The 27,001-nt window shown below is 39.1% G+C and overlaps 1 protein-coding gene and 1 pseudogene across 4 annotated transcripts; both read left to right on the top strand.

Annotated features, from left to right (window-relative positions):
* Window positions 1-2,989: 2,989 nt before the first annotated feature.
* RNF146 (ring finger protein 146) lies at window positions 2,990-25,997 on the top strand. 4 transcript variants are annotated; one of them, XM_052645703.1, is made up of 4 exons: window positions 2,990-3,082; window positions 12,624-12,731; window positions 17,958-18,207; window positions 24,287-25,997. In XM_052645703.1, exons 3-4 carry the CDS (start codon window positions 18,044-18,046, stop codon window positions 25,338-25,340), a joined length of 1,218 nt encoding a protein of 405 aa, XP_052501663.1. In that variant the 5' UTR covers window positions 2,990-3,082; window positions 12,624-12,731; window positions 17,958-18,043; the 3' UTR covers window positions 25,341-25,997. The 4 variants fall into 4 exon arrangements, with proteins under 4 accessions (XP_052501663.1, XP_052501665.1, XP_052501664.1 ...); XM_052645704.1 differs by having other exon boundaries at window positions 3,019-3,082; window positions 12,629-12,731; XM_052645705.1 differs by lacking the exon at window positions 17,958-18,207.
* LOC128053231 (40S ribosomal protein S23-like) lies at window positions 7,473-7,963 on the top strand (annotated as a pseudogene).
* Window positions 25,998-27,001: the final 1,004 nt, after the last annotated feature.

The raw sequence follows: 27,001 nt of genomic DNA, 5'->3' as shown, positions 1-27,001 counted from the left end.
TCTTAAGTTTTACAAATTTATTTAGTGCCTGGCCTAATTAATATAGGTAAATTCTAGAATCTACTTCTATATCAATCTGTTGGCCACACAGATAGTCACACATCATGTGACCTCTGGAAAACTCCACTGCGGTAAAGTCAAAGGAGAGGGGTGGGAGAAAGAGAGAGAAGGAGAAACAAGGCAGCTAGAGTTTTTGTATGTATTATTATCCAGATAATTTTTTACCTCTAGGACCCTCTGATAGGATCTGAACAACCCCAGGGAACACTAGGAAACACTCTGAAACTCACTGCCTGAAACTAGTTACAGCAATGGTTTTCAACACATTTTCCACTGAAACACATATAATTTTCTCAAGCACATTTTCATGGATGTCTTCAGAATTGACCAAACAGAATATTTTGATCACTAAACTAACAACATCAAACATTTTTATATGTTGGAGGAATAGTATGGGGAAGAAGGGGTGCCTGAGATATGTGGTATTTATGAACACATTTTATATGCTTGGGGGAAAGAGTTATCAATAGTGAGCAGATCCTAGTATTCTGTTGCCACTCCTTTCTCTCTGATTCAATGAAGCAAAACAGAATGCCAAAGGTAGTAACATTATTACAAAAATATCTTGAATCTGTTGGACTCTGATTTAATGTCTTTCAGTAAACCATTTGAAAGAGATAAGGTAGGCTGCAGCAGAGGAGGTCAGGAGTCCGATTCTGAATGTGTTTTGAAGGAAGAGCCAACAGATTATTTGCAAAGTGAATATGGGGCATAAGAGAAAGAGAGAAATTAAAGTTTTGATCTCGGATGGCCTCAGCCTGCAATGACTTGAAGAGGGGCTTGAGTTCCCAAGTAGAGATAGAGGCTGGGTTGTGGCGGTGAGAGGAGCAAATCCTAACCACTGGACCAGTGGTCAGTGACAAGGGCCCTGGCTTTTTGGCTTTGCAGAAAAGAATTCCCACAAAGATGGAATGTAGTGAAGCCAGTATTTATTGGGAGGAAAAAGAGTATAGCATGTGTGGATAGACACATGGGCAGACTCAGAGTTTCTGAGTCAAACCCTCATGGAAAACTGAATTACTTTTATGGGTCAATTCTTCTGATTTTCCTTTGGTCAGTCATTTTGATTTGCCTGGTTCAGAGTCCATATTTGGTATATCTCAGGTTCCTCTCTTGTGTGCACTCAAATCTCTTTGCTAAAAAGGATTCTACTAAAGAGGCCTCTGGGTATAGCATCTCTTCCATCATCGCCCTTTGACCTTCAAGGAGCCTTTCTGCCTGTGGTCAGGGAGGTCTCCTGACTTAGAGAATGAGCATTATTAATATGGGGTCTGGGCAGGCCCCAGCCTCCTCTCTCAGTTGTCCTGCTATTCTCATCTTGGCCAAAGTAATGTCTCAGGAAATCAACCCTGAATATTCATTAGTAGGACTGATGCTGAAGCTAAAGCTCCAATACTTTGGCCACCTGATGGGAAGAGCTGATTCACTGGAAAAGACCCTGATGCTGGGAAGGATTGAAGGCAGGAGAAGGGGACAACAGAGGATGATGAGATGGATGGCATCACTGACTCAATGGGCGTGACCTTGTGCAAGCTCCTGGAGATGGGTGAAGGACAGGGAAGCCTGGCATGCTGCAGTTCTTGGGGTCACAAAGAGTCGGACATGACTGAGGGACCGAACAACAACAAAATTCTCCTCTTGGAGTTTCAACCACAGGGAATGGCTCACAATCCCTTTACCTTAGGAGGAGCCGTGGGGCAGCTACATCCTGCCTGTTTGAATAAAGAAAGATAGAGCTGTTCACTGAAATGACTAACACTACCAGTGCTGCTGAGACAGAGCTCGAAGCCCATAAGGGCATTTTAGTGAGATTCCTGTAGACTAATTCCGTTTCTGCATGCAGATGGATAGATCAGCAGACAGATAAACAGAATAAAATAAAATGCACTTATTTCTCTACATATAAGAAATGAAAATTTTCGAACCTTGACTAAACAGTTAATGAGAGTTGGAAATTCAACAGCATTGCAAGTAGGAAGATACTGGCAAAGAATGTTGAAATAGAAACCATGCTCTTCCACCTTCATTTTACTAAGAATTAAGAAAGTACAATCAGTTCCAAAAAAGACAACGTACAGGCTCAAATGAAATGGAGGATACAGCCAAGAGTTTGATGTTTAAAACCACACACGTCCCACAAATTAAACCATGTCTTTAGTTTTTAGATTTGTATACCGATTAATCTCTTTTTCTTGTTTCTGCGTTTCTCTGGTGTCTCAGACGGTAAAGAATCCCCCTGCAATGCGGGACACCTGGGTCGGATCCTTGGGTTTGGAAGATTCCCTGGAAGAAGAATTCGCAACCCACTCCAGTATTTTTGCCTGGAGAATTTCAGGGACAGAGGAGCCTGGTGGGCTACAGTCCATTGGGTCGCAAAGAATCGGACACGACTGAGCGACATTCACACATGTGAGCCAGTCTAGGAAAAAAGGGCCCAAAAGGAAAGCAATTCTTTTTTGCCGATTAAATTAATCGCTCAATGGTTCAAAATAGGAATAAACTGGACTTTTTTTGAACGGGAACGCGCAGTGTTGCCACAGACTCTTCAACCTCAAATTCAGCTAGGTGCCCAAGGGGTTCTCCTGGGTACGGAAGCTGGGTTTCTGAACAGCACCACCTGCTGGCCCTACACGCGTCTCACTTCCTCGACCCCAATCTCTCTCTCTGGTGGACTTGCAGTCTTTCAGAATTCTTCGGCACCTAATTACAAGCACAGCAAAATATAAAGCAGTTAGAAAGACCCAAGCCGCGAAACTGCACGTCCCCAGAGATCCGAGAAGACGAGCCGCGCGGGCTTCACGGATGGAGCGCGGGGAAATAAGGCGGGGGCGGGCCGGCGCGAGCTCCCGTGGCGCGGCGCTGCTTCCGCCTCTCGCGGCCCCGCCCCCGCCTCTCGCGGCCCCGCCCCCGCGACACGACCGGCGGGCACGTGACGGCGCGCGCGCGCGCGCGTTCCCGGCCGCTGCAGGCTCGGAGGCCGAAGAGAAAAGACGGCGAGGCGGCTTCGGCTGTGGCCACAGAGGTGGGAGTCGGGGCGAAGCCCACTCGAGGGGCACGGTGAAAGTCAAGCCACTCGTGGTTCCTCCTCGGGGAGAGGAGTGACGGCCCGCGGCACCTCCCGGGGCGGCCCTGCTCTCCGGGCCTGAGAGGGGCGGCGGCGGGGTCAGGGGCTGGGACGCGGGTGGACGCCCTTGGGCCGGCGCGGCCGCGGCAGTGGAGCCTAGCCGGCGTGGCACAGCTCAGCCCTTTCCGGCGCCCCTAGCTTGGTTGCTGTCAGAGGCAGGAAGACTGTGACGGACGCCGCGTTGCCTGTGGCCGCCGCAGCCGCTGCCCTGGGCGAGAGCCCGGGGCTGGTCACGGTCGGGGTGCGAGAGGCGGAGCAGCGGCCATTACTGCGCAGCCTCTTCCGCCGGGGTCCTCGTCGCTGCCCTCGGTGGCAGCCGGGTCCGTTTCCTGTCCCCTCAGCGCGGGTGTCAGGCCTCTACTCGGGTACTGTGGGCATCAAGATGTAGGGGCGGCGATGGTTGGAGGGGTAACCCCCCCGCCCCCCGCATCCCGTGCGGAGGCGTCCACTCGGGCCTTGGGTCCGGACGTACAGTTCCTGCATTTTGTTTTTCCGGAGTGTCTTTGGCATCTTTCTCTCCCCTCTCTCCCTCCTCCTCCTGCTCAGTTCCTGGGTCTTGCTTAATCCGGCGAGCAGTCCAGTCCCTCGTCTTGTCCGGGTTAAAGCCCAGCACTGTTGTTAAAGCATCAGAACCACTGAGAGGGGTCTCAGTACCCGCTGAGCCTCCAAAACCTCAGTGCGTCTTAAAAGACCGGGCCGTTGCTTTGTTCTGGTTGCTGGGTGCGGAGTTCTCTCCCTACCACCCCTCCACCTCCCCCCGCATCCCGTCTGAAAGGGTAAATGGATGTTCCATTGTGGCCACTATTTTTTGTTTCCTGTGCGCACCTAGAGAAAGGCAGAAAAATTGTTTTTACACACTTCTGGCAACTAGATCTTTTTCTCTTGATATCAGATTTAGTACGGCTTTTTTTCTGTTCCGTAAGTGCCATTTTACTGAGCACTTATTTCTCAAGTTTCTAAAGAAGGTACATTTTGTTTAAGTAATAGTGAAACTGGAATTGAGAGAAGAAAGCTAAGAAATGGTAGAAAAACGCATTGTCTTTGTGATTGATATTTTCAGGTGCCCCTCCAATGTGTGTACTTTTCTTTTTTTTGATTAAGTTTACTTTTTTTTTCTTCACTTAACATATTTTATTGAAGTATAGTTGACTTACGTTGTTTCAGGTGCACAGCAAGGTGATTGAGTTATACATACATTATTTTCGAAGTTATTTCCCATTATAGGTTATTACAAGATACTGACTGTAGTTTCCTGTGCTATACAGGAAGTTTTTGTCTCTTGTGTATTTATTTTTTTAAATTAGAAATCCGCATTCTATTCATAGTGATTTAAGCAAGTGGAATCAAAATGCCCTAAGTTTTTTAGTCAAAAATTCACAAGTTTTCTAAAATGTGCATATTGTATATATGTGTACAAAAACTTTTCTACTATGCTTGATTTGAGAACATCAAAAAGAAAAGATGGAGAAATTGGAAAATATAAATGAAAATATAAATTCAGTAGCAGCTGCTGCTACTGAATATGAAATAGAAAATAGAAAAAGTGAAACAAACTAGATAAAAGTAAAAGATCGTCATATAGTCCAGTTGTTTTTAAACATGATTGCTCATTAGAAACATATCTGGAGCTCTGGAGAAAAGCAATACCTGGGCATTTATGTTTTTCAAAAAATTTCAAGGTAATTCGGGTATGCATCTGGATATTAAAAAGTGATACAGGTTTTTCTGTTAAATCATAGTTTTGGTGATACTGAGTTCTATTATTTTTCTGTTGATCAATCATAAATAATATTAAGTGAATAATAGTTACATAATCACGATAATGAAAGATGTTATCAGTTTTCACAATCAATAGCAAGATAAAAGATAATTACAATTGCAGGCCATAATGGGAACATGATTAACTTAACTATAAAATAAGTATATACAATTTGGGTGGTCAAGCAGAGTGATGTGGTAAGTGGAAGTACTTACAATGTGTGTACTTTTAAAATAGGGTTTGAAAATATGATATGTCATTGAAAGCAGTATACATGTCCAGAAATTGGAAGGCTTAAGGCTATTTTGTTTTTTAATAAGTGAGTCTATATTCTTACTTTTAAAAGACGTGACATAGAGGACACTGGAAGAAAATCACCTGCTCAAGTAACAGGATTTATGATGTTGGCCTTGCTGTTTTTGTGACCAGCAAATATTGTTCGTGTTGAGTGTCTGGGAGTCTGAGTGTGCTAACAAAACATGAAAATATGTCCAGTAAATCTAATTTTAAAGAGCGAACCGGAAGAGTGAAAACCCACTCTAAAAATAGATTTTGGATGTGTTTGTTTTGCTTGTACATCTTAAATTGGAGCGTTAAGCTCAGTCTTTGATTTAGAATTTTGTTTCAAATGGGCCAATGTAAATTGTGGGCAAAATGAAAATAATTCTGCAGATATTTACCTGGTAGTAAACATTTGTAGAATTTTGTTATTTACTCATTGTTAAAAACTTGATAGAATTACAGTCATCAGGAATACTGTTATTCCAAATAGCTGGTCATTAGACAAGAGGAAGAAAAGTTTTTTGTTTTTTTTTAAAAGGAAACATGTATTAACTGGTAAAGTATTTTGCTTTGAATTGTCAGAAGGATAGGGCAGGTTTTTTTCTTTTTTGGACATGATCTAAAATGATTTCTCCATAGAAGAAGAAAAAAGTATTGAATCTTTTCACAATACTGATCTGCTTAGAGAACATTATCTTATGTATTGTAAATTTGCTAGCATGAAACACCTGACAGACTTCCAGTTGGATAGTTGCTTCTCTGTCAGTGTTAGTAAAGGCTGGTACTGAACCTTTTCCATTCTCTTGCCTGGTTTTTTCTTGTGCCCAAGGAACCTGATTTTGTGCGACCAGCTGGATTAGAAACAGTCTTTCCATGGTATGGAAACCATCTTATTTACATTCTGCTACAACCACCTGTGCTTATTTATGCAGTGTTGAGTGTTCAGGGCTTACTACCTTTTGGGTTAATTAAAACAGAACCTGTTGTTAAATGCCTACTAATTTAAGTATTTAGAATTATGGAAGTGTAGAATAGGGTGAAATAACTAAGACATGGGAGTTGTGACTTGACCAAGGTCAAACATAATTAGCAGCAGAACCTTTCTTCTTTGCAAAATGGTTTCAGACTATGCAACTTCTGTTTGATGTGATTAAAAGACATTTTTCATTCACTTTCACATTTAATGTTAAAATGCAAAGCCCACATTTTTGGGTGAGAAGTGTAAAGGTTTAAAGCTTGGATATGAAGTTGTGAAGCCCAGAGATTGTCATGCAGTAACTTTTTTTTTTTTAAATGGGAAATATTAAATGCAGTGGTGGAAATAATTCTTTAACACACAGTAGTGTAAAATATTGGACCCCATTTGGTAGAAGTGAGTTTTGACTGAAGACTTTTGTTTCCTAGTATGACTTGTGCTTTCGGTAAGCTGTTTTAACAGGAGATGAGAAGGAAAGCTAAAAATGGAAAAACGTTAGGGCATTTAGTTACATCTTTCAATTTGGGACTCTCTCTCGAAGTATTAAGATATATCTGCTAAATTACACCCACTCTCTCTGTTTCTTTTACTGGTCCTTAATTTTTTTTCTTCTTCTTTTTTGACTGTATAACAAAAGTTGTAAGATGTGTAGTATTTTTCTTTTCTGTCACTGATCTCTTTTATGTAGAACATTTCCAGTTTTGTATATTTCGAATAGAGTAATAACTTTTATTAAACATTGGCTGTTAATAATTGGAAAAATACGGGCAATCTTCACATCTTTATAATTTGATATTTTAACTGTCACATGCTTTTCTTTGATTTTTTTAAAAAAGATAATCATTTATTTGAATCTTTTATCTAAAAAAAGAACTTGGTCCATGACTGATTTGAAAAGTAGAATCGTAATTAATCCTAAATATTTTCAGAGACAGTAACAGTGGGTGCAAATAATAGGCGCATGAATTTGTTGAGTGGTCACAAAATTACAAATAATACAATATTTGTTTTCAGTTAAACTTGATTGGTTGAATGGGTAAATGATAATCTCTAAACTTTTATATATTTTAAAAAATAGTCTGCCACTTTTTCCCTTTAGAATTGTTAAGGTGCAGAAATAACTGATTTAGTTTCAAATCTTTTCTCTTTTTATATTACCTTCCTAATAGTTTGTTTCTGTATAAATTTGCACCTTGAGAAGGAAACTTAAGCCATTAACTAGTTGATAGATGCATGTCAAAATATAATGGTAGCTCTTTCGTTCAGGCCCGTGGCGCCGGCAGGATGGGCAAGTGTCGCGGTCTTCGTACTGCCAGGAAGCTCCGTAGCCACCGATGAGACCAGAAGTGGCATGATAAGCAGTACAAGAAAGCCCATCTGGGCACAGCCCTGAAGGCCAACCCTTTTGGCGGCGCTTCTCACGCCAAGGGAATTGTGCTGGAAAAAGTAGGAGTTGAAGCCAAACAGCCAAATTCTGCTGTCAGGAAGTGTGTCAGGGTTCAACTAATCAAGAATGGCAAAAAAATCACTGCTTTTGTACCCAATGATGGTTGCTTGAATTTTATTGAGGAAAATGATGAAGTTCTGGTTGCTGGATTTGGTCGCAAAGGTCATGCTGTTGGTGACATTCCTGGAGTCCGCTTTAAGGTTGTCAAAGTAGCCAGTGTCTCTCTTTTGGCTTTATACAAAGGCAAGAAGGAAAGACCAAGATCATAAATTTTGATGATGAAAGCACGATAGTAATAAATTTTCCTATACCAAAAAAAAATATATATATATAATGGTAAATTTTTACTGAATAACTCATAAATTGTATTTAGTTTGGTGATAATTTACAAATCATTGCAGAATGAATTATGTATGTTTGAGTTATTTATGTTTGCCAAATTATTTGTGGTCTGCAGTTAGAATTACACTATTCTTTTATCTTTGGTTAAAAGTAAGACTCCCCCTCCCTCCCTTAAAAAAATTCTTTGATTTCAAATGTATAAATCTTCTGAGGGCCACTCGACTGTTGTGAGTATTACACATGGCTATTCTGAATATCACAAGTCATACCATATGTTGTGCCCAATTGGCATTACAGTTCTCAGAGGCTAGAGTTGATGGATCTAATTGGTGGAATTGGGATACCTAAACCAGTCAGTTTTGATCACAGTAGAATATACAATTTTTTTTAATCTATGCAAGCAAAGGTGTGAGTAAAGTAACATGGAGTTCATTTTCTTTATTCAACAATTCTTGGACTAAATTGCAGGTTCTTTTTTTTTAAGACTGTTGGTATGCAAGACATTCTAAACCTGCATCGCGAGCGTGCTAGCCACTTGCCACATGGAGCTATTGAGCAAGCTGCGTGGCTGGTCTGAACTGAGTTGTGCTGTAAAGTAAAACATGCATCAGATTTCAAGGAGTGTACACACACGTACACAAACACACGTATAAAATACCACATTAATAATTTATCTAAGTACATGTGGAGATGGTAATGGTTTGAATATATTGGGTTAAATGAAATACACTCTCTAAATTTGCTTGTTTCTTATTATTGTCATTAATAGAAAATGTGAAATTACCTATGTGGCTTGCATGGTATTTCTATTAGATAATGATATTCTTTGAGATATAGTACATTGAGGAAAATATTTTTTTAAGGATATACTTGAGTTTGAATCTCATCTCCCAGTATTGATAGCTTTGTGAATTGGTGCTAAATCCTTGTGGGCTTGGGTTTCCTCATTTATAAAATTTCTCACAGAGTCATTTTGAGGATTCAGTGATATAATGTGTCTACTTAGTGACCTTCAATATGCATATGAAATACCTGGAGATCGGATTCTCTTGGCAGAGAGTGGGGCTTTGGATATTTGTTTGTAAAGAACTTTCAGGTAATACTGATACTGCTGGTTGAGGACCACAGTTGTCATATCTGGAAGTCTAGATTACTATATAGGTTTTAGTTCATTTTCTTCCCCTCAGCTGTTATCCATTTACAGCTAGCTTTGAAATTTTAGCCACGGGAGATAGTGATTGAAAAGGTCCCTGTAGCTGACAAGATTTACTCAAATCTGTTTTATTCCTGGATTTCTATCTGCATTCTGGAGAATTCACTGCAGTGAAGAATAGCTAGGTAAATTATATACTTGTCAGAAGATACAAAGATGGCATCAGTTTTATATTTGTAAATGTGTTAACTCCCTCTGTTGGATTTTAAGTTGTTTAAAGAAAGGATTGAAAGTTGTATAACTTTATAGCTTTTGTGGCTGGGTGCCTGTTCACAATTAGAATGTAAATGTTGTGTTAGGTGACTTAAATGAATTTAGTTTTTCATTCATCCAAGGAATACCAGCTCAAGACAGCAACAACTAATTGGCAGCTGACTAGCCGCTTAGAGATATAAATAATCCTTATCTCAGGGGTCTCACGGTTTACTGGAAGAGTCAGAAGCAAACAGATCATTGCAATGCATATGGTAAATTCAGTAACAAAAGAATTACAAAATATAGGGGAAGGAACAGCTTTTTCAGAGGCAATCAGAGAAAGGTAGTAGCGTTCATAAATCTTAAAGAAAGACTGTACAGGTAGGAGGAAATACAGAATTACAAAGGGAAATTTGGAGAACTGAGTAATTTGGTATAACTAGAGTATTAATCTATGAGAGTGGTTGTGGGAGAGAGTTATTTAGGTTTCAAGTCTTTAAGGCTGTTGAATATTGTCTGAGGAGCTTTACTTTATTATATAGGCTGGAGAGCCCATATAGGGCTTTACGCATGGAGGGTTCATTTTTCTTTTTAAGTGTATCACATTCAGAGACTTAATTTAAGGGGTGATACTGAAGCAAAATAATCAGATGGAGCAGTAGTCCAGTGATGGTAAAAGTCTGAACTACAGCACTAGTAATGGCAAGAGAATGGGGGATAGAGTCCCAAGGTGGTAGGGTTAAAAGTTGACAATTTGATGTAATGTGTTGAAAGGGGAGTGAGAAAATAATTTTGTATTTCTCCATTGGCATTCATTGGTTAAAGCACAGAAGCCAAGATGTCACGTTGTAAGATACATGCAGAGATGGGGGTGTGTAGAGTATGTGTAGATGAGAGACAGAGATGTGAGAGAGCCAAGCATTCTCTCAAGAAGTTAAAATTGTTGGACTCCAGATTGGGCAGAAAAGGAAATGGAATCAGGTATTGGAGAAAGGAGAGGAGGTGGGCAAGAGACTGGAGAGGCACTTGGAATTAAAGAGCGGGTGTGAGAATGAATGAGTAAGTGAGCTGGAAGAACCAGAGCTTGTGGTCTGAGAGTGAGTTTAAGATTTTAGAGAGGCAGCAGTTTTAGGTGGCATCTAGTTCCAAACGTGGCCATCATATTTTGTTGGGGCAGAGGGTGAAGTTTGTTGAATTTAGGGATTGAAAAATGAGGACAGTGTTTCTCAAATTGTATTTGATGCACTACCTGTATCAGCATCACTTGAGGTGAGATTCCTGGGCTGAAACCCATGTCTACTGGGCTACAGTATCTCGAGTTAGAGTCTGAGGATGTATGTCTCTGGGGAAGTTCGAGAACCTCTGAGTTAGGTGTTGAATGGTTTATTCTCAAGGATATTTAATAAATTCATAGTCGTCAGGAATTACAATGAATTGGATGACCAGTAGTGAGTAGATAGATAGTATTGTAAGAGTTAAGAGAATAGCTTTAGGGGATTACAGCCAATGGTTAGGGACTTCGAAGAATAAGTGGGGTTTTGTTTGTTTGTGCTTAAGAGTAATGATGTTAGAATAGTAGAATGTTTCCTATTGTCCTGTGTGCAAAAGTGGGCGGTTTCTAATATTTTGAGTAGACTGTAGAAGGGAAGTGAATGATGGAGTCCTCTTTGGTGCCACTGAAATTGTAGGCACTTAGTAAAGTGAAAGGGTTGTGGAGGGAAGTCAGGACAGTGGAGTCCTTGTCATGGAAAGACTAGGTTCTAAAGTCAGAGTAAAATAAAAAGTCAAGTTGTTTATAAACACTTTTAGTTACGTTGGAAGGTCTTCAGTTTTGAGATAGATTACATATTGTTTGGTCTGTTCTGTTAAACATTTGGTGAGATATGCTGACTTATCTTAAAAGGACATATATCTAAAAAAATCTTAAACACTAAAATTCCAGGTTTCTTTGGGAGATAGATTCCCTCACTATTAAGAGGTGCATGGAACTGAAAGAGTAGTTGTCTCTTCTGTCTTGTTCCTGGAAAGCCTATCTCTGTCCTCATCATGTACGTTCTTTGCAGTAAATGAGCCTCCTGTAGTGGGCCTGAAGTGGATGGAGGTAACACTAACTGAAGAGAGAGGACTAATGACTGAGATGATGTTTTGCTTGGTGCCTCAAGATGCCTGCTGTCCAGGAACCATCTTATTGGTTTGTAAACTGGGACATTCATATAGGTACCAGGAGGTCCTAGTTAATGTGATGACCTTGCCTTCCCGTGCGTTACCTCCTGTAGGAAGGCAGAGGCTGTGAAAGACATATCACATCCATATAGAACTTGTTTCACTTTTTTAAAAAATGCTTTTTTCTTGTAAAATATCAGTTGGCCATAGAGATGGGTTTATTTCTGCACTCTCTCTTTTGTTGGTGTATTTGTCTATTCTTATGCCAAAACCACGCTTACATTACTGTAGCTTTGTAGTAAGTTTTGAAATCTATAAGTGTGAATTCACCGTCTTTGTTCCTTTTCAAAATTGTGTTGGCTGTTTGGGGCCCCTTTCAATTCCATATGAATTGGAGGATGAGTTTCTTCATTGCTGAAAAAAGAAAAAAGAAAAAAACTGTTGGGATTTTGATAAGAATTATGTTGAATCTGTAGATCACCTTGGATAGTTCTGTCATCTTCATAGTCTTCCAGTCTATGAACACCAGTTGTGTTTCCATTTTTTTGCTCTTAATCTCTTTAAGCAGTGCTTTGTAGTTTTTCAGTGTGTAAGTCTTTCACCTCCTTGGTTAAGGTATTTCATTCCTTCAGATGCTGTTATAAGTGGGAATGCTTTTTTGATTTCCGGTTTGAATTGGTGACATAGAAACAGAACTGACTTTTTGTGCATTCAACTTATAAAGTGCACCTATGCTAAATTTGTTTTAGCTTTAGCAGCTTTCTTCGGGATTCTCTGGAATTTTCTGTGTAGAGAACAGAGAAAATTTTACTATCTCTGCAAATAGATCTGGTTTTACTTTTTCTTTACCAATTTGTATGCCTTTCTTATCTTTTTCTGATCTGATTGCTCTGGCTAAAACTTCCAGTAAAGTGTTGAATAGCAGTGGGGAAAGCTGGCATCCTTGTCTTGAAATTTTTCCACTTTTGAGATAACATTTGCCACTGAATTTTTTAAATGAAAGAATCATACATAATTGACTAATTTTGTTGAGAAGTTGATGTTGAAATTTTTCTTTTGCAGCACAGGATGATCCAGCAATGGAGGAGAAAATTCTGCAAACTGGCTGATTACTCATGAAGATGAGATTTTATTTTTGTGGCAGGCATCTGTGGGGTCTGTAATAGAAATGTAAGTATGGCATCATGGTTTTTACAAAGCTGCAACAAGTTAAATGACTGGTATAAAATGTAATAAATCAAGTATCAGTTTTAATCAAACAAAATGAATGTTTTATATTGATTTTTAGATCTTTAATTGAATTGACAAGTTTATTCACATTTAATTACTATTAATACAGGCATCCAAAAAAAAATCTCTTCATAGGGAATAATCCCTATAAAAGTGAAACTGAAGACAGAGAAATTTGCACATAGAAAGCTAAAAAACTGGAAAGATCTCCAGGTCTTCTAGGTTCTACTTATTCTTTATATAGTAATTTATTTAAATAAACAAAGTTAATTTACTTTTTTTTAAGTTCATTATTGCATTTTAATTCTTATTGGAGTCCCCAGTTTTACTAGTTCTATTTTCCTATCAGTTTCTTTTTGTGAAATATACTTTAAAATGTTAACACTACCTCTCTCTTGGCCATATTGAACTTTAGTCTGTTATTGATGAAACTTTTTTACACAATGAACATCATATTTCCATCTTCCAAGTTAACAGTTTTGGTGATTACAGTAGTTAAAATACTTGACCAAAGAGTAACCCTTATAGATACTATTTCACATGTTCTCCCGTTTGACATGTAACTATTGTTATCTACTTTTCCAGTATGATGCTTTGATTATATACTCCCATTAAAAGTATTACCATATCATTTTTAGTGTTGAGAATTTTAATAAGACAAATGAAACCAGTAAACATTTTTCTTTAAAATTGGGGCAAATATAGTTTTAATTTAACCCTGTTTACATGTTACCTGTCTGTCTATATACTTCTGTATATTTTTTAATCCTGTAGGTCAGATAGTTTGCCCATCAGACTATCTCTGCCATCAGGGAATTAGACTGTAGTCTAGTAAGACACACTGTATGATTAATACAGTGGAAGAAATACTATATTTAGGCTCCAGTAAAACACTTTCAGAAGTGAGAGAATTTATTCCATCTGAAGAGTTCAGAGTGAACAGGGGAACTTTTGGTTCGGTCTTAAAAAATGAATAGAATTTTAACAATCAGAAAATTAGGAATTATTTTCCAAGCCAAGGGAATGGGGAAGGGCACAGCTGCCTAAATATCCAGGCATCTTAGGGGAGTGAGGGAGCAATCCTATGTGTGAAGGTCAATGGGAAATAGAGACTTCACAGTTAGTAAAGGGATTGTGTGTGTTTATTTGTACCTACTTGTTGCCTGGTGCTTACTGGATATTTTACTTGGATTATTGAACTCAATCACAAGATTGTAGTAGCCTTATTTACTGATGAAGAAACAGAATTAGATAAAACTCATTTTCCCTGGGTCAGTGTTTACCAAATTTCTCAGAATTATCTGCTAGGACACTTACTGAAAACAGATTTTTAGACTCTTAATGCAGATGAGTCCAAATTTCCAAGATAGCACATCAGCTAATTCTTATCTTTGGAGAAGTTTGGTAAACACTGTTCTAAGTTAACATAGTAAGAATAAATGATGAATTTTTAACTAAGTCTTGTTTTACTCTGAAGTCTATGTCAGTGTATTGAAAGTTAGTGCTTAGCAATTTTGATGACATTATGTAGGCAGTAGAAAACTACTGAAGACAGAGTGGAGGAAGGACTAATTAGACATAATTAAACTGAGGAAAGATGAGAGGAAGAAAAGACTGAGGTCAGGAAGGCCACTTGAGAGGTCAGTATTTTGTATAAGAGTGTGCCCAGGAGGCCAAAATTAAGGTCACAGGCTTTAGTAACAAAGGGGACACGTTCTATAAAGGTTTTGTTGCAGAAAAGCAAAGTGGCCAAGGAGTAGGGGAGCGCTGAGGATAACTCCTAAGTTTTATCCAAGATAGAGACCAAAAGAAGAGGATGTGGGTTTAAGGCAGTAGATAATTTTGGTTTTAGTCATGTTTGATTTCAGGTGACTGGAGAGTATTGAGGTAGACCTTTTGAATACAGAATTGGAAATATAGCTCTTAGGAATCTGGAGCAGTTCCAGGTATTACATTTTGAGGATATGAGATTTACATTCATACATATAAATTTGGAATATCCTGTAGATTGTCTAGGCATAAAATGTAATATTGAAAATTTGGTCACTCAGAGCCTCTCTGAGGAATACTGATATTTCAGGGAAACTAAAGAAGGTGGTGGGGAGAGGGGGAAACGATAACTGGGAGAGAGTACCATCATGGAAATGAATAATATAAATTTTTAGATAGAGTCTGTGGTTAATATCATTTAGTGCAATGGAATCAAATAGATAAGACTGAAAGAGATCATTAGACTTAGCATGTTAGTTGATTTTGAAATTTAGGAATAGAATATTAATTGAAATCTTGGAGGAAATGGGATGGTTTAGCTTGGAAAGCTACCAGTACTCCATCCTGAGCCAAGAGTATTAAGATAGAATGAAGATAAAGATAAATTTTGAGGAGTCACTCATACCTAATTTCTTAATATGAGGGTTGAGGATATCTCTTAACTAAGAGGTTGGGTAAGTTTTATAACAGTCTTTGGGACAATAAGGAAAGAAAGGTGTCTTGGCTAAGTAGAAAGTAATTGATACCAGGCACAATGGGTTCTGGGAACTCAAAATAGCTAATCAGTGTGTGGTGTTCACACATTTTGCACCATATATTTCACTACAATTGTGGAAATTTTCATAAGTTGAGTAACTTTTGTAACTTTGCTCCTTGCTTGATCTTTTTTTTGGGGCAAATGTCTCCCCTTGTGGCTTTTGAGGGGATAGTCTCACTTTATTCCCCATTTTTCTCTGCCATTCTTCTTGTTCACTGCCTCACTTACAAATGTTGGAGTAATCCAAGGTTCTGTGATTAGCCCTTTTGTGTGCTGTCTGTGCAGATTTAATTTGGGCATTCATCCATTTTCATGTCTCAGTAATCATGTATGTGTTGGTGGCTCAAGACACTTCTTTCTGCTTAGATTTCTTGAGCATACCTGTCCAGTTAACTCAACTGTCATCTGCCTGTCTTCATTTGAAGACTTTATAAATATCTCAAAGTTACAATGTCAGAACTCAGCTCAGATTCTGAATCTTGATCATCCATCAGTAACTAAGTGCTTTCATTTCTATTTCCTTAGTATTTCTTATGTTCTACTGTTAGAACCTTACATCTGTCCCTTCCTTCCCATTATCTTTTACCTGGGTTATTATAAATTCTAGTTTCCTTTTGGCCTCATGCTGCCAAGTGTTCCTCCAAACTTCTGTCCAACTGGTCTTGATAAACTAGTAAACCGACTTGTCACTTCCTAACATAACCTTTCAGTGAATTCCTGTTGACTCCTTAGGAGTTAGTATAAAGACCAACTTCATAGAGATCCTTGAACTCCTTAAATTATATGTAAGATTTCACTAAATTTTTAATAAGGCTGTGACCAGAAGTGTTTACAAACCATTTGCATTTAAAATGTTTAAACTTTATTAAGATTCCATAATCTAGAAGGTCTCTGTTGTACTTCTCTGCACAGTACTTTTCATCTATTCAAATGTATCTATCCCCTCCTTGCTAGTTACCATTTCTTCTTTGTACTCCCTGGTGTCTGTTACACTTATCAAAAAATCATTAGGTAATGCAGTGTTCTTTAACTTTGATGGCAGACTTTATTATGCATTTCCCTTCCTAGTGTCATGGGCATGGTAGATGCTCAAACACATTCTCTGTTCAAAATTGAAAAGGAATAAGGAGAAATACATTACAGCTCTTGCAGCAGGTGATAAGATGTCATTATTCTATCAGTCTGAAATTTCTTGTAACTTCCTGAAGCCTTATCTTTCCTAAAATTACTGATGGTGGTTCTTCTATTTGGATAGACATGGTTGTTTTAGAAACAATGTGTAGCAGTTAAGAGTAAAGACTCTGAAGTCAGATCATCTGGGTTATGGAAGCTAGATTTGAGGCTGGCTCAATCACTTAATGAACTATGACTTTGGGTATATCATCTGAGCTTTTGGTACCTCAGTTTCCTCATCTGCAAAAAGGAAAATAACAGACCCAGTTCATAGGGTGATAGGAGGATTAAAATATTTCACAAAATATCTGCCACATATTATGCAATCAGTAATTGTTAGCTGTTAAATAGTTTACTATAATAAAATATGCATCAATAGACATCCAACAGAAATTAAATGACTTCCCTTGTAGCTCAGTTGGTAAAGAATCTGCCTGCAATGCAGGAGACCAGGTTCAATTCCTAGGTCAGGAATATCCCCTGGAGAAGGAAATGGCAACCCACTCCAGTATTCTTGCCTAGAGAATCCTATGAACAGAGGAGCCTGGCAGGCTACAGTCCATGGGGTTGCAAGAGTCGGACACAACTTAGCAAGTAAACCATCACCACCACCAATTACAAGACACTGTACAATAGGAAAAGTTAAGAATTTTGTCTTAAGGACTTAGGAATGGTCATTGTTAAAATTTTAATGTTAAATTTTTAACTTGTATTAAAGTTCAAACTCTATATTCCAACAGAAGTAAAGATTTGGGGAATTAAAAAAAAAAGTTTTGGGAAGGAAGATGACATTCTTTTTTGATAGGTCTCCACAAAAGACCTTGTGGTGCTTTATTCTTTGTTCTCTTTCATGTTTTTAATTGGGTTCTGAGCCCATACTTTAAAAAAATCGGTTTTTCAGTATTTGTAGTTTTTATTGGTGGCAGAAAGTTCCTCAATACTATGGAAGCTAAAGATCTTTCTCATTTATAGTAATTTTACCTTTCTTTTGATGAGATGTCTTTAAGATTAGACAAAATCTGAATACTTACAGATTTCCACTGAATCTGCCTATATCTCTCTGTATTTGATCTTGTTGCACAGAAGTCTTAACTAGCATTAACAGGCATTTTTGTCTTCGAGAAATATTTTACATCATTTAGAAGAATGGAATTTATGCATAAAAGTAATAATAGCACATTAAGGGTTCAGTTGGTTAAAAAAAAAGTCTTGGGAAGTGAGTGATACATTTATGTTCTTCAGTAGAGTTGGACTAACTTCATTCCAAATTTCTTCATATTAATTTAGTAACCAGGAAATAAATTCCCTTTTTTAAAATGATCTCTAAAGTTTCCTAAGATATTCATTACTTAGGGAATATTTCTCTTTAATTAGCACTCTCTTTATCAAATCCTTGCCCTACAAAAGAGAAAGAAAAAAAAGCATTTCTTACTTATATATTCGTATAATCCTCTGCACACATTTAGCCTCCAGCCTATTTGAAGATCATCGAAGGCTTCCCAGGTGGCTCTAGTGGTAAAGAACCTGCCCGCCAATGCACGTGAAGTAAGAGATGCAGGTTGGATCCCTGGGTCAGGAAGATCCCCTGGAGGCGGGCGTGGCAACCCACTCCAGTATGCTTGCCTGGAGAACCCCATGGACAGAGGAGGCTCGCAAGCTGCAGTCCATGAGGTCACAGAGTTGGACACGACTGAAGCAGCAGCACACATGCACAGGGTGGGTCTTATAGGTGGGCAGGCTAGTGGTTTGTGTTGCTTTGTCTTTATCTTGTTTCATATCTTAATGGTATCTTGCCTACTGCATGTACTTAATACAGAATTATGTAAAAAGTACTTAAAGTTTTTCCTCCCCATGTCTCACTTGGGATACACTAGGAGTATACTTGGTGAGCTACACAGAATCAGCATTTGGTGTTTGCTATGGCAGATTGGCAGTTGAAAGTTGCTGTCCCGCCCCTGAGTCACATCTGACTCTGTGACCTGTGGGCTGCAGCATGCCAGGCTTTGCTGTCCTCTGCTTGCTCCCAGAGTTCGCTCAGGTTTGTGTCCATTGAGTTGGTGGTGCTGTCTCACCATCTTATCCTCTGCCCCCTTCTCCTTTGGCCTTCATCTTTCCCAGCAACATTCCTTTCAAAGTATTCAGTGTTGCTTTCCTTTAAGATGGACAGGTTTGATCTCCTTGCTGTCCAAGGGACTCTCAAGTCTTCCCCAGCACCACAGTTTGAAAGCTTCAATTCTTCAGTGCTCAGCCGCCTTCATGGTCCAGTGCTCATATCCGTACGTGACTACTGGAAAAACCATAGCTTTAACTATACAGACTTTGCTGACAAAATGATGTCTCTGTTGGTTAATACACTGCCTGGGTTTGTTACAGCTTTCCTTCCAAGCAAGCGTTTTTTAATTTCATGGCTGCAGTCACCGTCCACAGTGATTTTTGGAGTCCCAAGAAAATAAAATCTGTCACTGTTTCCATTGTTTCCCCTTTTATTTGCCACGAAGTGATGGGACTGGATGCCATGATCTGCTTTTTTGAATGTAGACTTTCAAGCCAGCTTTTTTACTGTCTTCTTTCACCCTCATCGAGAGGCTCTTCACTTTCTGCCTTTAGATCGGTATCATCTCCATATCTGAGGTTATTGCTCTTGCTCTTGGCGATCTTGATTCCATCTTGTGATTCGTCCAGCCTGGCATTTCACATGATGTACTCTGCATAGAGTTAAATAAGTAAAGTAACAATATACAGCCTTGATGTAATCCTTTCCCAATTTTGAACCACTGAACCAGTCTGTTGTTCCATGTCCAGTTCTAACCTGCATACAGGTTTCTCAGGAGGCAGGTAAGATGGTCTGGAATTCCCATCTCTTTATGAATTTCCACAATTCGTTGTGATCCACACAGCCAAAGGCTTTAGCATAGTCTATGAAGCAGAAGTAGATTTTTTTCTGGAATTCCCTTGCTTTCTCCATGATCTAGCACATATTGGCAATTTGATCTCTGGTTCCTCTGCCTCTTTGAAACCCAGCTTGTACATCTGGAAGTTCTCGGTTCACTTACTGTTGAAGTCTAGCTTGCAGGATTTTGAGCCAAATTTTCCTCGCATATGAAATGAACAGAATTGTATGGCAGTTTGAACAGTCTTTGCCATTTCCCTTCTTTGAGATTGTAATGAAAACTGACCTTTTCCAGTCCTGTGGCCACTGCTGAGTATTCCAGATTTGCTGACATACTGATTGAAGCACTTTTAATAGCAGCAGCTTTAGGATTTGAAATAGCTCAGCTGGAATTCCATCATCTCCACTAGCTTTGTTTGTAGTAATGCTTCCTACGTATGACCCATTTGACTTCACACTCCAGGTTGTCCGTTCATTAAGACTTTTTTGTCTATTTCTGTGTATCCTTGCCACCTCTTTTTGATCTGTTCTCTGAGGTCCTTAGTGTTTCTGCCCTTCATGTTTGTCCTTGCATGAAATGTTCCCTTAATATCTTCAACTTTTTTGAAGAGCTCTTGATAGTTGGCCTTACAAATAGCTGTGAAAAGAAGAGAACCCCCCCCCCCAAAAAAAAGGAGAAAAGGAAAGATATCACAGTTTGAATGCAGAGTTCCAAAGAATAGCAAGGAGAGATAAAGCCTTCCTCAGCGATCAATGCATAGAAATAGAGGAAAACAATAGAATGGGAAAGACTAGAGATCTCTACAAGAAAATTAGAGATACCAAGGAAACATTTCATGCAAAGATGGGCTCAGTAAAGGACAGAAATGGTATGGACCTAAGAGAAGCAGAAGATATTAAGAAGAGGTGGCAAGAATACACAGAAGAACTGTACAAAAAAGATCTTCACGACCCAGATAATCACGAAGGTATGATCACTCACACTCACCTAGAGCCGGACATCCTGGAATGTGAAGTCAGGTGGGCCTTAGGAAGCATCACTACGAACAAAGCCAGTGGAGGCGATGGAATTCCAGTTGAGCTATTTCAAATCCTAAAAGATGATTCTGTGAAAGTGCTGCACTCAATATGCCAGCAAATTTGGAAAACTCAGCAGTGGCCACAGGACTGGAAAAGGTCAGTTTTTATTCCAATCCCAAAGAAAGGCAATGCCGAAGAATGCTTAAACTACCGCACAGTTGTACTCATCTCACATGCTAGTAAAGTAATGCTCAAAATTCTCCAACCCAGGCTTTAGCAGTATGTAAACCGTGAACTTCCAGATGTTCAAGCTGGTTTTAGAAAAGGCAGAGGAACCAGAGATCAAATTGACAACATCCGCTGGATCATGGAAAAAGAAAGAGAGTTCCAGAAAAACATCTATTTCTGCTTTATTGACTATGCCAAAGCCTTTGACTATGTGGATCACAATAAACTGTGGAAATTCTGAAAGAGAACGGAATACCAGACCACCTGACCTGCCTCTTGAGAAGCCTATATGCAGGTCAGGAAGCAACAGTTAGAACTGGACATGGAACAACAGACTGGTTCCAAATAGGAAAAGGAGTACGCCAAGGCTGTATATTGTCACCCTGCTTATTTAACTTCTATGCAGAGTACATCATGAGAAACGCTGGGCTGGAGGAAGCACAGGCTGGAATCAAGATTGCCAGGAGAAATATCAATAACCTCACATATGCAAATGACACCACCCTTATGGCAGAAAGTGAAGAGGAACTAAAGAGCCTCTGGATGAAAGTGACAGAAGAGAGTGAAAAAGTTGGCTTAAAGCTCAACATTCAGAAAACGAAGATCATGGCATCTGGTCCCATCACTTGATGGCACATAGATGGGCAAACAGTGGAAACAGTGGCTGACTTTATTTTTCTGGGCTCCAAAATCACTGTGGATGGTGATTGCAGCCATGAAATTAAAAGATGCTTGCTCCTTGGAAGCACAGTTATGACCAGCCTAGCTGCTGCTGCTGCTAAGTTGCCTCAGTCGTGTCCGACTTTGTGCGACCCCATAGATGGCAGCCCACCAGGCTCCCCTGTCGCTGGGATTCTCCAGGCGAGAACACTGGAGTGGGTTGCCATTTCCTTCTCCAATGCATGAAAGTGAAAAGTGAAAGTGAAGTCGCTCAGTCGTGTCCGACTCTTGGCGACCCCACGAACTGCAGCCTACCAGGCTCCTCCGCCCATGGGATTTTCCAGGCTAGAGTACTGGAGTGGGTTGCCATTGCCTTCTCCAGACCAACCTAGAGAGCATACTAAAAAGCAGAGACATTACTTTGCCAACAAAGGTCCGTCTAGCCAGGGCATTGTGAGAGTTGGACTATAAAGAAAGCTGAGTGCTGAAGAATTGATGCCTTTGAACTGTGGTGTTGGAGAAGACTCTTGAGAGTCCCTTGGACTGGAAGGAGATCAACCCAGTCCATCCTAAAGATCAGTCCTGGGGATTCATTGGAGGGACTGATGTTGAAGCTGAAACTCCAATACTTTGGCCACCTGATGTGGAGAGCTGACTCATTGGAAAAGACCCTGATGCTGGGAAAGATTGAGGGCAGGAGGAGAAGGGGGCGACAGAGGATGAGATGGCTGGATGGCATCACTGACTCGATGGATGTGAATCTGAGTGAACTCTGGGAGTTGGTAATGGACAGGGAGGCCTGGCGTGCTGCGATTCATGGGGTTGCAGAGTAGGACACGACTGAGCAACTGAACTGAGCTGAACTGATTGTTGAAAGTTCTTTAGGTGAAATAATGAAGCTTTAACTCTCTTCTACCTGTTTTCTGATGATGTTTATCCAGTTTTATCTCATTCTAATGAGGGAACCAGAATACCTGCCCCAAAAGAATTGTTTTGCCTTTTCTAGTATGTTACTTTGACTGTTCATGTCTTCCCCTGGGATGGCTATCATTTTTTTTTAATTTGTTAATTATATATTTACATTTTTTTATGCATGCAAGAGTAAGACTCTTGCATTGGTCAGGATGGAGAGTAATGCTTTTAGGTTGAAAACTTTCTTTTTCATAGATAAGGTAACTGCATCTAATGGGAAATTGATATTTGGGGTTAATTTTACTTACAATACAACAGGGTTTGAGACTGTGTATCTTTTAAAAGTATGGCATTCATATAAGTTGCACTGTTAGATACTTTATTTACATTTTAGTAGACTTCTATTTTTCTTTTTAAAATTTTTAAATTTATTGGCCTTTATTTTGTCCAGAAGGCACCTAGATCATGTAGGTGTATATGAGATGTTGCCATTGTTTCTCCAAAGTAGTGATGAGCAGTAGCTCATTTAAACATTTTGTTAACTCAGTTAAATTATTACTTGCTCGTGAAGGACTTCCTTATTTTTAATTGGGCCTTAAATGTGGAAATTTAAAAAAAAGATTTTTCAGAATTTCATTGACAGTGAATTTTTTTTAATTGAAAGGAACAAAAGAATATATTGTTCACCCTTTCTAGCTAATTTTAGTTTTTTTGTTAGTAGAATGTTTCAAGTTACTCTATGATTTAAATGTAGCAATAGGACCTGATGAATGAAACCTAGTCAGTCAGTGCCTTACAACTGTTTTCAAAGAACAAAATATATATAGCTTTTGCCAATAAACAGAAAAGAGAAGAGCTAATTTCAGTTTAGCAAGTATTTATTATGTACTGTGTATATGATATCTTAGAAAAGGGAATTGAGTCAAAACATGTGAGATGAAGCTGGCATGGGAGCAGGGCATATAGATCCTGGTCCTCTAATTTGAAACCAACTTTTTAATAAGACATAAGGCTGGACCCATTAAAAGGCATATGCAGTAATTTAATAAATAGTGTTTACTTGATGACTTGGGAAGGGCAGAGATGGACTGTAGTTGGATTTAGAGGATATTGAGGAGATAAAGTGTAGGACTTGCTGAAGTTTTGAATGGGGAGGGGTTAGGAGAAGGGCAGCTTCAGTGATGGATTTCTGGCTTGAAAAGCAAATGAATAGAGGTGTCTCCAGAGGGGCATTTAGGGAGTAAGTAAGGAGGAAACATCATAAATTCAGTTTTTGTCCCTTTGAGACAGCCAAGAAGAGAGCTAAAGTAGGCAATTAAAAGATAGTTCTAGGGCTAAAACGAAAGGCCTGGGCTGGTGATTATCATTTTAGGAGTCGGTAACAACTGAAGCCCTGAATGTAGATGGGATCGTCTTGAAAGAGGACAGCAAGAGGAATGCACGTGTGGTTAGAGAAAGCCAGCGACAGCAAAAAGGCCGTTAAAAGAAAGGCGTCTCACAGAGGGGGAATGAGCTGACTGGTGCAACCAATGTTTTTAAGATCATACAGCAGAGAAAGGGAGTTTCTAGGATTTCAGCTCTAGTCATTTCACATGGTCTACTTGCCAAGTACCAGAAGTACATTAATGCATGGAGGTATTGCACAGTTGTACTTAGTGGTCCTAAAAGGCCACAAAATTTGTTACTTTCTGTGATTGTAATCTGAATTATTTTTAACCATTTTCTTTGTTTTTCTCTACTTTCCAGACTGATTTTAAAAGTCTAGATGGATTGTACATTTTAAAATCTTAGCATTTAGTTCTCTTCTGTGACTAGAAATGGTGTATTTATTTCAAATCTATACTTTGGTTGTACTTTTTTATTTGTGCCTCATTACCCCCCCCCCCCACAAATAAGAATAAATTCAAATCAAAAATATTTTTCTGCGTAAGTTTTTTCTCTACTTTCAGTTTTGTGTCCCCAGTGTCTAGGACATGACTTGCATATAATTGGTGCCTAATAAGTGTTTTCTGAATGTTGAATAGAGATTTTAGAAGAGTTAAAACAAGATTTTAATATTATGTGTTTTTTCTCTCATTTTCTCAGGATGGCTGGCTGTGGAGAAATTGATCACTCTATAAACATGCTTCCTACGAACAGGAAAGCAAATGAGGCCTGTTCTAATACTGCACCTTCTCTAACTGTCCCTGAATGTGCCATTTGTCTGCAAACATGTGTTCACCCAGTCAGTCTGCCTTGTAAGCATGTTTTCTGCTATCTGTGTGTGAAGGGAGCTTCATGGCTCGGAAAGCGATGTGCCCTCTGTCGACAAGAAATTCCCGAAGATTTCCTTGATAAGCCAACGTTGTTGTCACCAGAAGAACTCAAGGCAGCAAGCAGAGGAAACGGTGAATATGCTTGGTATTATGAAGGACGAAATGGGTGGTGGCAGTATGACGAGCGCACTAGCAGAGAGCTGGAAGATGCTTTTTCCAAAGGTAAAAAGAGCACTGAAATGTTGATTGCCGGGTTTCTGTATGTTGCCGATCTTGAAAATATGGTACAGTATAGGAGAAACGAACATGGACGTCGCAGGAAGATCAAGCGGGATATAATAGATATACCAAAGAAAGGAGTAGCCGGACTTAGGCTGGACTGTGACGCTAATACCGTAAACCTAGCGAGAGAGAGCTCTGCGGACGGGGCGGACAGTGCGCCGGCTCAGAGTGGCGCTTCTGTCCAGTCGTCGTCTGTGAGGCCCCTGGCGTCAGTCGATGGTCAGCTAACAAGCCCCGCCACGCCATCCCCTGCTGCAGGCGCTTCTCTGGAAGACTCTTTTGCACATTTACAACTTGGTGGAGACAGCATAGCGGAAAGGAGTCATAGAGGGGAAGGAGAAGAGCATGAGTCACCATCTTCAGGCAGGGTACCAGCACCAGACACTTCGACTGAAGAAACCGAATCCGATGCCAGTAGTGACAGTGAGGATGTATCTGCGCTTGTTGCACAACACTCCTTGACCCAACAGAGACTTTTGGTTCCTAATCCAAACCAGACAGTATCTGATCGATCAGCAACTGATCGGTCAGTGGCAGCGGGTGGAACAGTGAGTGTCAGATCTCGAAGGCCTGATGGACAGTGCACAGTAACGGAAGTTTAAATAAGTTTTCAGATCCATGCTCAAGATGAAAATGGTTATCTGTAAATTTCTGCCCACGTAACATTATACTCATCCCTAGTAGTGCATTTTGGGAGTTGGGGTGGGAAGGGGTATGGGAAGGATAGCCCTGTAATTAAAATGTCTAACACATCTCTGTTGAGAAATTTATTTAATATAAAGAACTTGGGTGTTAATAGTTGAGAGCTGATTAGTAATAATGCAGTTTCCTTGAGGTCTGTTTATTTTATAGTCTTTTAAAATACCTTCAGTTCTTTCGGCCAGCGTGTGTGTATTATCTGTGCATTAATGGTCCTCATCTGACTACTGCATTGGTTCATGTTTTTCTGCATGGGTTGACATAAAACCATTACTAAAATTTGGCACCTACTAGATATCTGGTATCAGTACGAACAGAAAGCTTAAATAACGTGAGAACAAATGTGAATTTGGGGTTTTAAAATAGAAGAATAACAACTACTTAATAGTAAAGTTACTGAAATGGAAATGTAAAGAAAACAGCTTATGTTTCAGAATCTTGTCTGTAACACACTTCATGGCGTTCTCATAGGCTTTGCTGTCTAGTCCTTGTAGTTAGAAGTTTCTCTTGATCCACATTTTTTTTTGATTACAGACTTTATAATTTAATAAATACTAGAATTTATCAAAATTAATCTGTCTCTTGTTTGAATCTGGAAGGAAATGGAAACATTTTGTGGCCAAAGATCACTAAAAGGGTGGTGGTTTAAATTGGTATGTATTCAGCTTACATGGTCACTTGCTCGGAAGAGTTTTGATTTCTTCATAGAGAAGATTTAAAACAGTCTCCAGGGAATTTTCATGGAATAAATATGTGTGGAAATAAACCTAAAGCCTGTCTTAAATAACTTGATAGAAGAGGCTATGTATATACTGGGTCTTCCTTGCCAGTCTTCATTAATGGCTAGCACTTACATGAATTAAATGGTAGGTTTATTTCTAAACAGCCTTAGTAGACACAAACTGACTCAACACAAAATGTAGAATCTACAGCAAGGTTTGAAATGTTGGGTTAACTTGGTAATCCAGAATTTGATTCTGCAGAAAAGAAACATGAGTTTATCTTCTATATTATCCTAAATCAAAACAGCAGGATCATGTTGATGAAGCATATGCAAATTGTCTTTAATACAATTTATCAAATATGAGTTGAATGTTACAATGGCAAATATAAAGAGTCACTTATAAAATCACTTTATCTCATAAGATTAGGACTTAATTCTTTGACTTAGATTTTTAAGTGTATTCCTAAGATCATAGAAGTTTGTCATCCATTATTATTAAATTTACTTTTAAATATAGCTAGTTATAACTATAAGAAAAGATGGCTACTCCTCAGGAAAAAAAAAATAGAAATCTGATTCATGTGTAACATAATGCTTCATGAGATTAGGACTTAATTCTTTGACTTAGATTTTTAAGTGTATTCCTAAGATCATAGAAGTCTGTCATCCATTATTAAATTTACTTTTAAATATAGCTAGTTATAACTATAAGAAAAGATGGCTACTCCTCAGGAAAAAAAAAATAGAAATCTGATTCATGTGTAACATAATGCTTCATGAGATTAGGACTTAATTCTTTGACTTAGATTTTTAAGTGTATTCCTAAGATCATAGAAGTTT

The sequence above is a fragment of the Budorcas taxicolor genome, chromosome 9 (genome assembly GCF_023091745.1).
Source record: "Budorcas taxicolor isolate Tak-1 chromosome 9, Takin1.1, whole genome shotgun sequence".
Taxonomy (NCBI): Eukaryota; Metazoa; Chordata; class Mammalia; order Artiodactyla; family Bovidae; genus Budorcas; species Budorcas taxicolor.
The sequence above is the reverse complement of the archived record's forward strand: the minus strand, read 5'-3'. Positions and strand labels throughout refer to the sequence as shown.

Bases quoted from the DNA above. Each gene is read 5' to 3' on its own strand.
- RNF146 (XM_052645703.1), top strand. From the start codon at position 18,044: ATGCAGGTTGGATCCCTGGGTCAGGAAGATCCCCTGGAGGCGGGCGTG. The intron at 18,208-24,286 runs GTGGGTCTTATA...TCATTTTCTCAG, and splicing joins CAGCAGCACACATGCACAGG to GATGGCTGGCTGTGGAGAAA.